The 14269-nt window shown below is 44.1% G+C and overlaps 1 protein-coding gene across 9 annotated transcripts in view; it reads right to left on the bottom strand.

Annotated features, from left to right (window-relative positions):
* Positions 1 to 14269, bottom strand: part of caskin1 (CASK interacting protein 1) — a 91491-nt gene that overhangs the window by 11642 nt on the left and 65580 nt on the right. For 6 of the 9 annotated variants that reach the window (XR_014122853.1, XM_035530953.2, XM_081711355.1 and 3 more), the window contains 8 exons: positions 13320 to 13428; positions 12352 to 12460; positions 11979 to 12073; positions 11197 to 11323; positions 7256 to 7483; positions 3462 to 3566; positions 2611 to 2729; positions 709 to 805 (listed from right to left, as the gene is read on the bottom strand). Coding sequence is in view for 8 of the 9 variants with exons in the window: in XM_035530953.2 (XP_035386846.2) it covers positions 709 to 805; positions 2611 to 2729; positions 3462 to 3566; positions 7256 to 7483; positions 11197 to 11323; positions 11979 to 12073; positions 12352 to 12460; positions 13320 to 13428 (989 nt within the window). In the remaining variant the exon portion in view is untranslated. The remainder of the gene's footprint in view (positions 1 to 708; positions 806 to 2610; positions 2730 to 3461; positions 3567 to 7255; positions 7484 to 11196; positions 11324 to 11978; positions 12074 to 12351; positions 12461 to 13319; positions 13429 to 14269) is intronic. The other 3 variants (XM_081711356.1, XM_035530959.2, XM_035530964.2) reach the window with 3 other exon arrangements.

Here is a 14269-nt window from a genome sequence, read left to right as displayed (position 1 = left end):
CACGCGTACATTGACATTTTTTCAGGGCACAACCAATCTCCTTTTTGGTTTCTTGACCGGCTGGCCAATCCTGTCTTCCTTCTTCTTTCCCATGACCACAACTGCTGCCATCTGGTGCAGGGTGAGCAGCCAAGTCTCATACTGCTAATCACTAACACACTGTAGCACCTCGCAAGAAGACATCTGAACAATATACTGTGAGCTAACTATTATCGCAGTACTGCAAATGAGTCACCTAAGTAAACACAACTTTTCTTTCTTAGCATGTACTATGTCACATCCCCCAGTCATGTGATCCAACAAACATAAACAATTATTGTAAAAATGATGCAGGCATTATGAGTTGTTCTGTCCACATGTCAACCTTATCTGACCTCATTAATGAGTGACCTGATTTTGATTGTGTAAATACACAAGAAAATACACTTCAAGCAAATATTTATAAATACAGCATTAACTGATATATATGCATGTATATATACACAAGAAGAACATCCACATATGACTTGTTTTTTCTTTTATGAAAGAGGCCACTGGATCCACTGGATCCACTGGATCCATTGCTCTGATGAGAACTCCACTGCTTCATACAACACAAGGTATATGGAACATAGAAGAAGGACAGACAGCCTGTGGTACAGGTATAAAGTAGGTGTAGCTGAAAAACTGGCACCTCTGCATCATTCTGGCCTAGAACGGTACACTAACCCTTGGTGGCGGTGACAGATGACTGCTCCAGGGACTTCGACTGTTCCAGAAGGTGTTCTTTAGCTTTCGCTGACTGAGACAATACCGTGGCCAGAAGCTGCAGGAGTACCACACACCAGGGGCAAGAGTAACGGGGACACGCACACACACACACACACACACACACACACACACACACACTGCTGAACCACAAGCAGGAGAAAGGCTGGTGTCATGGCATGACCCCCTCCTCCTACAGGATACAGAATAGAGGACTCCTCCCTGTGTTCATGCGTGTGTGTGGGTCTCCATCGCCACGCCCCTACCTTCTTAATCGGTCTTGTGTCCTTAGTTATCGTCCCTGTTAGTGCGTGTCTATTTAAGACACTGTTTGACTGTCGTCCTTGGTGTTTAACCCCTATGTTATATGCTCTCCTTACCTCTGCATCCTGCCTGGCCTCCCTTGTTACAGCTGACCTCCTTTCCGCTTCAAAAGGAACGTATAAGCACTACCAGCACATCAGGCGTGAGCCTCAGACCCAGACTGGGCCGAACCACAAGCCAAAACCCACTCATTCATGAACGAACGTGTCCTGCGAAGACTCTCTTACTAATCTGAACATAACAATGGCCTATAAACATAGTGTGTAGAGTGTACAGATTATTTGGAGATTATATAAAGACTGCAGATAGTGTATAGAGAGTGTCTAAGATGTATAGAACATGTACAGAGAGTGAACAGAGTGCATAGAGAGTGTAATATTAGTTTGCTTATACAGTGTACCAAGAGTGCATATAGAGTGTATACAGACCATATAGAGGGTGTATAGAGTGCACAGTGTATGTAGACATTACAGACTGTACAGATAATATTATAAAGAGCGAATATATAGAAAGTATAGAGAGCATAGAGTGTGTAAAGAAGCTCATAGTGTACAGAGAGTGTATAAAGAGTGCACATAGAGTGTGTAAAGAAGCTCATAGTGTACAGTGTATAAAGAGTGCATATAGAGTGTGTAAAGATGCTCAGTGTACAGAGTGTATAAAGAGTGCACATAGCGTGTGTAAAGAAGCTCATAGTGTACAGAGAATGTATAAAGAGTGCACATTATACAGAGTGTACTATACATTACACAGAGTGTATAAACACATACAGACACATATAGGGCGCAACTGCTTTGGAAAAGTCTCGAGCATTTGTCGAGCGTATCAGTGTTGAACAACACAAGTAGCATTAGCGCTATGCTTCAAAACAGATTTATAGTACAACTGTTTTCTATTTATTTGATTAAAAAAATCCAAGTGTACAGAGATTGTATAAATGGTGGCTATGGAGTGTATAAAATGTATTTTAAAAAGTTTATGAAGTTCATATATGTGTATAGAGGGGATAGAGAGAATGTACAGAGAGTATAAACGGAGCATTTAGGTGTACAGAGAGTGTAAAAGGGTGCATATAGGTGTATAGAGTGTAAAGGTGCATATAGGTGTATAGAGAGTGTAAAAGGATGCATATAGGTGTATAGAGAGTGTAAAAGGATGCATATAGGTGTATAGAGAGTGTAAAAGGATGCATATAGGTGTATAGAGATGCCTAGATGTTATAAAGAACGCAGGCCTATAGTGCATATGAAGACTGTATGAAAAGTGTATAAAGGTGTATATATAGACTGTACATAGAGCGGATACAGAGTGTACATAGAGTGAATAAAGATTGTACAGAGTGAATACAGAGTTTACATAAAGTGAATATAGAGTGTACATAAAGTGAATATAGAGTGTACAGAGAGTGAATACAGAGTGTACAGAGTGAATACAGAGTTTACATAAAGTGAATATAGAGTGTACATAAAGTGAATATAGAGTGTACAGAGAGTGAATACAGAGTGTACGGAGAGTGCTGGAATGCTGCTGACGTCTCACCTTCACTCCCTCCGCCTGAGCATGGAGGATGTGTGAGCTGCTGCCAGCACTCTGCCCACTGCCTGAGGAGCGCGCACTCACAATACTGCCTGAGCTACTCACACTACTGCGGTCCCCACCTGGTACACACACACACACACACACACACACACACACACACACACAAACACACGCAGTCAGTCCGAGCTGGTCTTCTCTCACCCTGAACTGACGCTCCACTGCGATGGTCTGATGCCGTAGATGTGTGAACGGACACCGCAGATGTGTGTAGCGTGGCCGTCAGCCTCTGACAGAGCGGACACACTCGGGTACGAACATGGGCACCTGAATGACTGGAGTGTAAAGGGACTTGTGAGTGATCACGCAGACAGTGTGACGGACCAGAGGACACTGATGGACTGAGACACACGGCGGAGTGAAGGAGGAGTGGCGGAGGACAGAACGGATGACCACACAGCACCCAGGAGCCTAATGTCTTCAACACACAGCATCCACAAGCTCTTCTGAGCCACTGACAGACAGCCTTCTGCACAGGCGGTGAGCCTTACACACACATCAGTGTGTGTGTGTGTGCGTGTGTGTGTGTGAGCGTGTGCGAGCGTGTGTGTATGTGTGTGAATGTGTGTGTGTGTGTGTGTGTGTGTGTAGGGCTCTACCAATGCTGTCTTAGTGGATATTTCTCTAACACAGTGAGTCTGGGTGAATGCAGCTGAGGAGCATCTGAGACCAGGCAGCGAACAGCAGCCTGGAGAAGAGGGCAGTACAGACCAGGGCGAGTGTGGGATGAGAGAGAGGAGGGAGGAGGAGAGGAGAGCAGGAGGAGAGAGGAGGGAGGGAGGCCCTGCTGTTACCTGCCACAGGCTTGCGCAGGACCCAGATCTCCTCACTGCTGCCCCCCTGTGGCCCGCCGGAGGGAGTCGGCGAGCCGTGAGGGCTGGACTCTGAGCCGCGGGAACCTTCAACACAGAAAGCAGGGTTAAGCCTGCCGCCCTGCTCTGCCCTACTCCAGCCTGCACTGCCCTCCAGTGGTCAGGAGCATAACAGACACACGGTCAGGAGGTGGAAGGCCAACCATTCCTGAAATGCAGGCCTTACATCACCCACCTACAGTCATCGCTTCCAAAGCTGACCTCTTTCTCTTTCTCTCGCTCTCTCTCATACGCACACACACACACACACACACACACACTCTTACACTCTTCACAGAAGTCAACCATGCATACTATATTGCTAACACAAATATATGTAAACATTTACATACATTAGTACATAAATATATCAGTAGAACATGTATATCTTTGTATATACATAGATAAATGCCTTGAGGCACACACATACACACAAATATAAGTGCATATATAATATATACAGATATATATATATATATATATATGTGTGTGTGAACAGGTAAAAAAAAAAAACGACAAAAAAACACATAGCGTCGTTGATGCAAAGCACCAAGGCTGTTTCAGACTAACAGTGCCCCCCGTATGGAGAAATGTATCTTTAGCCTAAATGTGAGTGAGTGAGTGAGTGAGTGAGTGAGATAGAGAGGGAGGGAGGCAGTTACAAGCCAGGGCCATGAGGTATTTTTCATTTAAATACAGGAGAAAGTGCAGTGCAATCACAAGAGCATGGGTAATTAGGGGTCATTAGGGGTCATTAGGGGTTGTTAAAAATGCTGAAAAGTGCAGTAAGGCTCTACAGGCCCGAATAAACAGCAGCTTGTTCATTTTTTAACGGCTGGTTCATTATTGTTAATAATTATGGAATTGTTTTACACCTATTAATAAATGCTATAATTTGAATAATTAGAGAATAATAACGTAATTTGTAAGAAATGGCTGTGCTGAGTTCTGTAATCAGCAGATACAAGTTTAAAGGGTGAGTATAGAGACTTGGAAGAACCAGAATGGAGGTGTGAAGTGTCATTCTGTCACTGAAATGATCTCTGTGGTACATTATTACATTATACTGCAACATATACAAGAGTTAGAAAATGAATACACTCCCATTCAAAAATTTAACATTTTGTAATGTTTTACAAAAATGTAACATTTGAGTAAACTTTACAACACCTTTTTTCACTGACCTAATCAAATACAGCATTCTATAGGAATGCAAGAAATCATTTGAATATAAAACAAAAACATTTAATTGACAGAACAGAAATGCACCCATTTCTTAAGTACACATCCTCCAGAGTCAATACGTGATAGATTTTCAAGTGAATTTAGGTCAGGGCGTTTGTAATACACTGTGTAGTTCAGCTAAGGTCCACTAGGGGCACTATACAACACACCCATCTTATAGACCTTAAATTCAGTGTAGAAGAAGAGGGAGATGGGTCTGTGGTGGGAAGCTGGTTCTAGCATGACTTCCTGCTTTTATGGTTCAGGGATTTAATGGAGAGAACTGACTTCATCTGAAGTGGACCTTCTCACATGGATTGTGTGGTTCTTAAATTCTCCTTCCGTGGATTATTCTTTGACCTTTTGGTGATCTTATTTCTTCATACTACCTCTGCTGAAGGATCTTCAGGATCTCAGAATTGAATTGTAACTGTACCTCTATGGACTTCTCCTGACAGTATATATCGTAAGGAACTCCTGGTACTGAACACTATTTGGTAAATACACTGGGTGTAGCATTTTGGCCTGCTCTGGGAAGAGTGAGGTCCCCCTCAAACCTCGATAACTGTTGTCTTGTGTATCAATGACCTGTTAAATTGAGATGAAGCCACTTCACAATATCCACCTTGTTTCCATGGTAACGTTGGTCTTATGCCTGGGCTCTGTGTTCTGTTGGGACGTGAATTTCCAATCCATTTTTTTTTTTGCAGGATATATTAAGATCTTTGCCAGAATCTCCCAGTGCTTGGCTCTGTCCATCCTCCCTTCAGTCTGGACGGGTTCCCCACTCCCCGCAGATGACGTGTCCCCACAACAGCATGCGTCTGCCACCTTGCTTCACAGTCATGTACATTAGCTTTGATATTGTTTTGTGATGTGCATATTTTCCTCTGTTGGCTAAAAAAAACCCTGTAGGTCATTAAAGGTTGCCATTGGGATCCTGGTGGCCTCTTTGACCAAGCATCTTCTCTCCCAGTCTAGTTTTGATGGACGCCAGATTTATGCAGACTGACACTTTCCACTTCTTAATGATGGACTTAACAGTGCTCCAGGCTATCGTCCATCCCAAGCCTTGGAAGTCTTTTATATCCCTCACCTGATGGGAATCTTTCCTCTGTGTTATGATGTTGTTCTGATGTGTTCCTCTCTCCATTGTGGTCCTGAAGTTTTTCTGATGCATAACTTTCCACTGCTCAGTTGTGGAGCTGTTCAGGGGCGGTCCTGCAAGACCACGATGCTTTTGTGTGGACCTATAGTAGCAAACTGAAGGGACACAGTAAACAGCTAGTTTTATTCAAGATATCAAATTAACCACTCTGAGGTGTTGACAAGTGATTGTGACCTTGAAGGCAATTGTTACTCCTAAGATTGTCTGAAATGTTATTATATTATAGCAAAGGGGTGAATATTTATCAAACCAAGAAATTGAAACTTATCACTGTTCAGTTTTTATTTTTTGCTTTTCACTTTCAAATAATTGAGTTTTGAAAACTGAGAAAAAACAGATTTATTCTATTTTGAGTCTAGCTATTTTACATCTAAATGTAAAATAGTTCAAAGGAGTGTATTCATTTTGATCCACTGTTTTCAGTCCATTTTATTGATTCAAATTGTAGCATTTATTTGTACAAATAGAGCAAATATATAAATATTAACAATAATGAACAAACTATTAGATAATGATTAAGCCTCCCTTTATCAGGGTGTTATGAAGTGTTACCCAAATTTATTTCACATTACAACATCATATAAAAAAATTTAGACCAAATATTTTGCTCTGTAACAGGTGAAAATGTCTTACCTGGAAGTTAAGAGTTTGTACTATAGCATTGGTTAGTTCATATGTAGTGAAAACAGCCCAAATACAAAGCTCCTTAAGGCTCACACTTCGTTTTCTCACTCGTCTTTCCCCCTGCACTCAAGAGTCAGTGTATCCAAGCAACACAAAATGGCTCACAGCTTTTATTCTGAGTCTGCAGAGATGTTAATCATAGCTGAGAGGAGGAGAGGCTAGGAGGATCCAGTGGGGAACAGAGATGCGGAAAATTGACAAAGACAGGTGAGGGTACACACACTGAGGGACACAGGAGCAGCTGTGATTGAGAGGAGAGAAGAGGCCATGCTCCCCCTACTGGTCAACTGTGGCAGTGCGCTTAGAGCAGGCTTGACTGGGTGAACCTCACATTAGTAGAGAGACAGCAGGAGAGGCTCATGAGAGGTTGTAAGGTCATGGGTGATAAGAAACGATATGGCAGCTTGAACAGACTTGCTGACACCCTTCCTGACCAAAATACAGTCAACAGAAATCAAAGAGGCATAATCTAAATAAATAAATAATTAGAAAACTTAAAGGAACGTCAGTACTGAACTGAATTTTTATTTCACAGTGTTCAGGAGATTATCCAATTTTAAACATTCCTTAAAGTTTTGAGAATAAAATAATGAAATAATAGTAGTAGTAGTAGTAGTAGTAGTAGTAATAGCAGTAGCAGTGGAGAGTCAGGTACCTGTACCTGATTGGCTGAGTGGTTGAGCTGTGGTGCTTTGCGACCTGTTATAGCCAAAGGAAGTAAAAAGGGGCGGATGGGCATGTGTCGCGGGTGGAGGAAGAGGCAGGATATGAATCTCATGATACGAGTCGCCGTTCACCATGGCGACGGTGGGGGACAGGCCCCCCCTCGCCGGTGGGCACAGCGGGATGGTTTGATACTGTTGGCTACAAACGACTGTACTCCATGAACCTGGATACAAGAACACGAGAGTGACAAGCCACGGCCACGGCAGCACAGAAAACAAACACACGCAAGAGAGGGAGAGCCAATTAACACAACAACAAAAAGAGTTCAAACGACAAATCAACAACAACAACAATAACAACAAAATTTAAAAACCGCAAATCATAAGAGGAGACAAAGGAGGATTGAAAAGATTCGGCATGTTCTTCTGCTGTAAAGATGAAACTAAAGAACTGCTCATACTGTGTGTTATAAACATATATATATGCACAGAGATATCTGACATGGGTAATGTCATGACTGAGAAATTTTAAAAAAAATGAAATTAATGTAATGTAATGAATGTAGAAAGAGGTGTAGGAAGAGTTTGTGAAACACAGGTGTGTGTGTCTTGAGAAGACTCAAAAGACAGACATGTGATCTCTTGCTATGACTGCGCTGCACACACAGATGTGAGTGTGTGTACACAGTCTTGGGCATGTCATCTGCCCACCTCTGGAAGTCAGCGTGTACCAAAACCTGGGAGCCTGCTGTGATGAGCAGAGTGGGAAATGCTTGGCAGTGATAATGAGGATGCTGACAGTGGCTCAGTGAGGCATGAGTCACACTGAACATGAAAAAGACAGACGACACACAGCTCAGACCGCAGCCACGGTCCCACGATCAGAGCGGCTCAGACCGCAGCCACGTCCCCCGATCAGAGCGGCTCAGACCGCAGCCACGGTCCCCCGATCAGAGCGGCTCAGACCGCAGCCACGTCCCCCGATCAGAGCGGCTCAGACCGCAGCCACGGTCCCCCGATCAGAGCGGCTCAGACCGCAGCCACGTCCCCCGATCAGAGCGGCTCAGACCGCAGCCACGGTCCCCGATCAGAGCGGCTCAGACCGCAGCCACGTCCCCCGATCAGAGCGGCTCAGACCGGTCCCGATCAGAGCGGCTCAGACCGCAGCCACGGTCCCCGATCAGAGCGGCTCAGACCGCAGCCACGTCCCCCGATCAGAGCGGCTCAGACCGCAGCCACGGTCCCCGATCAGAGCGGCTCAGACCGCAGCCACGTCCCCCGATCAGAGCGGCTCAGACCGCAGCCACGGTCCCCGATCAGAGCGGCTCAGACCGCAGCCACGTCCCCCGATCAGAGCGGCTCAGACCGCAGCCACGGTCCCCGATCAGAGCGGCTCAGACCGCAGCCACGGTCCCCCGATCAGAGCGGCTGGACACAGCGGTGCCTCTCCGATGAAAGGTGCCAGGTAGTGAACAGGGACAGAGCTAGCCTCCACAAAGCAGCCCTTGTTTTCTTGGCTTCTCCTCTCTTTTCCCGGGAGGTTTAGCACCCATGCTCTTTCTCTGACTCGCTTCCCTGACCAGCAGACAGGTGAGAAGCTGTGCCTGCACGGTTCTTGTGGAGTGCAGTACGCAGCTGGAGACAGCAGGGGGCGTGTGATCATTCCTCCAACATGAACATAATGTTTCTGGAGAATCGATAAAGTGGTGTTGACCATATGTGTCTAACAAAAATAAAATAAAAAATAAGAGAGCTAGCTGCCACGTTGTTAATTTTATCTCTAAAAGTTCAATTTAGTGTCAGCTATTGCACAGGCTGTGAAAGAACAAGTCACCATAAGCCATGTACGCTAGCTAGATAATTACTGAGAGTTAGCTACTGAATGGATACTGTAAAATGTGTTCGTCTACAAACTGCCATAACAGCTGAAAGAGGGTTTTTAAAAACTATTCTGAACTAGGGAATATCAGCCCAAGGTCTACACAGCTACAAACGTGGGCTAACATGTTTAGCCAGCTAATATTTAAAAATGCCTACATTAGCTAACTAAGTAGATATTGAGTGTAATGTCCAAACTGTGTGACTGTTGGTAGACAGAGTATGCGTTATATTTTTAAACCACTGCTGGCTAATTTTAGGCCAGGTGTTCTTGCCTCCTTTAGGTTAACAAGTAGACGCTAGTTAGCTAGCATCCCCAAAATTCACTGATGTTAGACTAGGGTGACCATATGTCCTCTTTTCCTCAGACATGTCCTCTTTTTTGGACCTAAAAATGTGTCTGGCCAGAATTTCTGCAATGGATTTGTCTTTCCTTTCATGTTGACATTTGCTTTCTACTGTCGCGTGTACTGTCCAGTTGTATTTGCATTGCTTCGGCCATTCTTTAACCAGAGAGGATCATTTTACCTTCCTTAAAAAGACAGACGACACAATACCTTCCATATGACCTTTTGTATGTATCTCAACAAGGCCTAAACATTCCCAAACACACAGCTCACAGTCTGTTTTTAGAGTGAAAAGAGTTTGACATAAATTGGTGGACTTACGCTCACACCCACACCCTGATTAAACAACGTTTTAGGCTTGTGTGTCTAATAAAGCAGATATTAAACACAAATTGGACAATTATAAATGTGAAGTGGCCAAAGTTTGTGTGTAAATCTGTAAATCTGTGTTTGACTAGATTCCCACATGTGGATTGTGCATCTTTGTTAAAACAGGACTTTTGTATCTAAACCAGACGGATCTTCAAGAATAGGTATCAGAACTACTGAAAAGTGTCTAATGAAGTAATGGGTTTTTATGGCAACTGATTTAATGTATTCTTTGGTCTTTTTTTTTAACTTTATACATTTGTTTACATGCATTTTATTTGTAAGGTACAGCTGAATGGAGAAGAATAAGATTGTCTGGCCATATGCGCTCTGACGGCAGTTATTATCAGTGTGTAAGTAAACGTATTTGTTAAAAGTGGTTATGAATTCAAGCCACCCCATCTTCATTTTTTGAAAACTAAAATATGGTCACCCTAGACATTCCAGAAGAAAGTACACAAAACCTACACACAAACTACCTATGTGAGCCACAACGCAAACGTTGCTACTGAGTGGACAAATATTACAAATATAAGTGTGAAAATATTATGGCCCGTTTTCTCACGTTGTCCACTCGGCTGGTAATATCACGGGGTGTTTAAATGATTGTCTTGCTGATTTTAACAAAATCAGCAAGACAATCAGCAAAGTAATATTTTTAGTGTGCTGACAATGGTCTCATTTTGTCATACCTTTTGCTAATAGCTAGCAGTATAAACAGGGAGTAAAGAAAAGTTGGAAGAGGCTTATCCTTAATTGGCTGGCACTCAGTTAGGTGCATCATTTTGCTCAAGATGTCACAATGCCTGGATATAATGAAGCTGCTAACCTGGGCAGATAATCAGGGCAGCACACCCCTGATCTCAGTGCAGGTAAGTCGAACCGCTACTCTGACCTAAGTACAGGCGACCAGCTGAGGCCATGGATGAATCCAGGTAAAGCGATCTCAGACACACAGCCAGGGCCACCATTTTCATTGCAATGACGAGTTCTCGCAACGGTGAAGAAAACTCACCAAACCCATGTCCCTCATACACGTAATGCTGTGCACATTACAGTAAGCGTATCTGGAGTAGAAGTGGAGGCAGTCACTGTAGGTCTTTATGCCCCATTTCTGCACTGGAGGACCAAATATACTGGGCAGGTGCAGTGACAGAATGCATACAGGCCTCTTGTCAAACTCAATGCACCATCACCACAGCTGGTGTTCAGCTGTAAACACCAGAACCCTAAACAAACCCTAAACAAACCCCGCCTGGCTGAGGGACCGGAGACTGTGGGCTGCTAGCACTGCTAGTGCTGTATGAATGAGTGTCCAGCAGGGGGCAGTGGGGAGCTCCTACCTGCTGCACCTGGCCTCTTGCAGATCACCTCCACTATGCTGGAAGGGAAATAGCCCACTCGGTCGTTTCCTGTGCGGTTGTCATGGATACAGCCCTTCCACCTGCCATCAGAGTGTTGCTCCAGAACCTGGAAGACAAGAACATGTCACCCAAACCAGAAGGCTCTGTAGCCAGTGCTGGGCAAGATATTAATCTCCAGTTCTTATATTAATCTCCAGTTCTTACATTAATCTCCAGTTCTTATATTAATCTCCAGTTCTTACATTAATCTCCAGTTCTTATATTAATCTCCAGTTCTTACATTAATCTCCAGTTCTTATATTAATCTCCAGTTCTTATATTAATCTCCAGTTCTTATATTAATCTCCAGTTCTTACATCTCTCATTCTCATGGCAGCACCAGTAGTATTAGCATGCAAAACAGTCCCTTTTATTGAGTGCCACAGCTAAATGATTTATGTAGTCTGGCCTTAGTGAGTTTAATTAACTGATATCCATGACACAGGGTTACGAAAGTTGCACACACAGCAGTAACTTGGATGAAGCAAAAGAGATCATTAAATTAAGTCAAAATTACCTGTAGCGATTAGAGAAAAAAGTGGGAAAAACAACAACAGTGCCCTCTATAGGACACTAAATAAACTGCTACAATTATAGATCACCATTCTTCCTGAGGGACAGTTCATGTTTAATTATGTCCAGGTTTTAAACTGACTGACTGTTTGACTACATAAAGGAGCTGCAAAGGACCAATCTCAGCAGAGGATGGGCTGGTGTTGTACCGTTATGACATCTCCCGCTTTGATGTTGAGGCTTGTCAGATCATAGTTGTTGCAGTAGTCCTTCAGAGCCCTGACCTGCAGGGCAGCTGATGCATCTGCGCACGTAGGCATGCACACACAGATGCGAGTTACATTTCCATCATACACATACACACACACACACCCCTACACAAAGTAATGCAATATATTTGGGCTATTAGGCATAAATCTGGTCACACAAACAAAACAAACCAGTTTAGTCATTCAGAGGTACCAATCGCACATCCATCACTCTCTGTCTCGCACACACAAACACTCAACACTTCACACAGGTTTATTTATTTGGAGGTGCTGTAATTACACAGTAAGTGGCAGAGGGGGCGCTCATTCCTACCTCTCAGCATTTGTTTTATCTCTCTGCTGGCCTGCGTGGCAGTGAACTGGTAGACAATGTCTAGAGCTGTCTGACTGTACGTATTCCGCACCGCCGCATTGATGCCACTCTGGAGGTCGTCGATAGCCCAAAAGGTTAAAGAGCACATTCTACCATACAACAGGTACTCAGGACTTGTATACAGCAACATATAATTTCATGTGTATGAGTTTGTGATATGTTAGTCAGGTATTGGTTTCGCTGTTAGGTATTGGTACAAGGTACTGCTAAGACTTTAGAAAATACTAGTAGAAATTGTTTACACAGAACTGAGTGAATGGTTGATCACTGTAGGGTTAAATGTTAGCCTCTCAGGTCTCTCAGAGAGATCTCGCTCATGTCTGTTCAGGCTTTATAACCTCCTGTGTGAGATTTCTCTCATGTCTGTACAGGCTTTATAACCTCCTGTGTGAGATCTCGCTCATGTCTGTTCAGGCTTTATAACCTCCTGTGTGAGATCTCGCTCATGTCTGTTCAGGCTTTATAACCTCCTGTGTGGGATTTCTCTCATGTCTGTTCAGGCTTTATAACCTCCTGTGTGAGATTTCTCTCATGTCTGTTCAGGCTTTATAACCTCCTGTGTGAGATCTCGCTCATGTCTGTTCAGGCTTTATAACCTCCTGTGTGAGATTTCTCTCATGTCTGTTCAGGCTTTATAACCTCCTGTGTGAGAGTTCTCTCATGTCTGTTCAGGCTTTATAACCTCCTGTGTGAGATTTCTCTCATGTCTGTTCAGGCTACATTTGCTCACTTTCCTAGCAGTCCGTTTTGATTGGGATGAACCGCTGCCGACAGCTGTACGCTTGCGTATCTCTGTGATTTATTGTGGCTCTTGCCTGTCTAAGTGTTTAAGATCAATGCCGAAACAAGGTCGAATCCCCTTTTCGGAAACATCACACTCTAAGGTGCTACGGTGCAGTGAAACTTACATCCAGCAGGAGGCGCACCACGTCTGTCTTGCCACACAGTGCTGCCTCGTGAAGGGCAGTGCCTGCCTTGGTCTGCCTGTTGATGTCGATGCCCGCTTGGATCAGGAGTCTGCAGAGAGGAGCTGCTCGTTAACTGCTGAGTCCAGGATAACAACAGTCACCTGGCTAACAACAGCAAGCGTGGCCAGTCTTAGTGAAGGAATTCTGGAAGTTGATGGACTGCTACATAATCCCACACAGCAGCCTTTAAAGGCAAAGGCACACGTGTCCATCCCGAAGCAGAGCTGCATTCAGACACCTGTTGAAATTCTGGTCTCCTCCTGAGACATCACTTAACCCTCTGAGAGCTGTCACTCACTCACATGGACTGACTCAACCCTAGAGTTACCCGCTGAAACGACATACAACATACTATGTTACAGTTTGATTTGTGTGTGTGTGTGTGTGTGTGTGTGTGTGTGTGTGTGTGTGTGTGTGTGTGTGTGTGTGTGTGCGAGATCTTAGTGGCTAAAGTACATGACTAGTAATCAGAAGGTTGCTGGTTCAAGCCGTACCACTGCCAAGTTGCCACTGTTGGGCCCCTGAACAAGGGCCTTAACCCTCAATTGCTCAAGTTGTACTCAGTCATATTTGTAAGTCGCTTTGGATTAAAGCATCAGATAAACTGAGATGTGTGCGCACGCACACACACACACACACACACACACACACATTCCGCTGTCTTTGCTAATGAATATGTCTATCCATGCTAATCACGGTTGGCGCTGAACAACACTGTGCTGTTAGGAGCCCAGTTCAGTAGGTCTGATCAGGGTCACCACTCACCTCTCCACAAATCAGACTTCGTATTTCCGATATAAATCAGGGATTCTACACCATCCTACACCTAGTAGCCCGTCTGAGAGTACTGCATTACTGATATGTGGCTATAAACTGTGGTGGGCTACAGA

The sequence above is a fragment of the Electrophorus electricus genome, chromosome 3 (genome assembly GCF_041902795.1).
Source record: "Electrophorus electricus isolate QZ-2024a chromosome 3, ASM4190279v1, whole genome shotgun sequence".
NCBI lineage: Eukaryota > Metazoa > Chordata > Actinopteri > Gymnotiformes > Gymnotidae > Electrophorus > Electrophorus electricus.
This window is presented reverse-complemented; position numbering and strand designations above follow the sequence as displayed.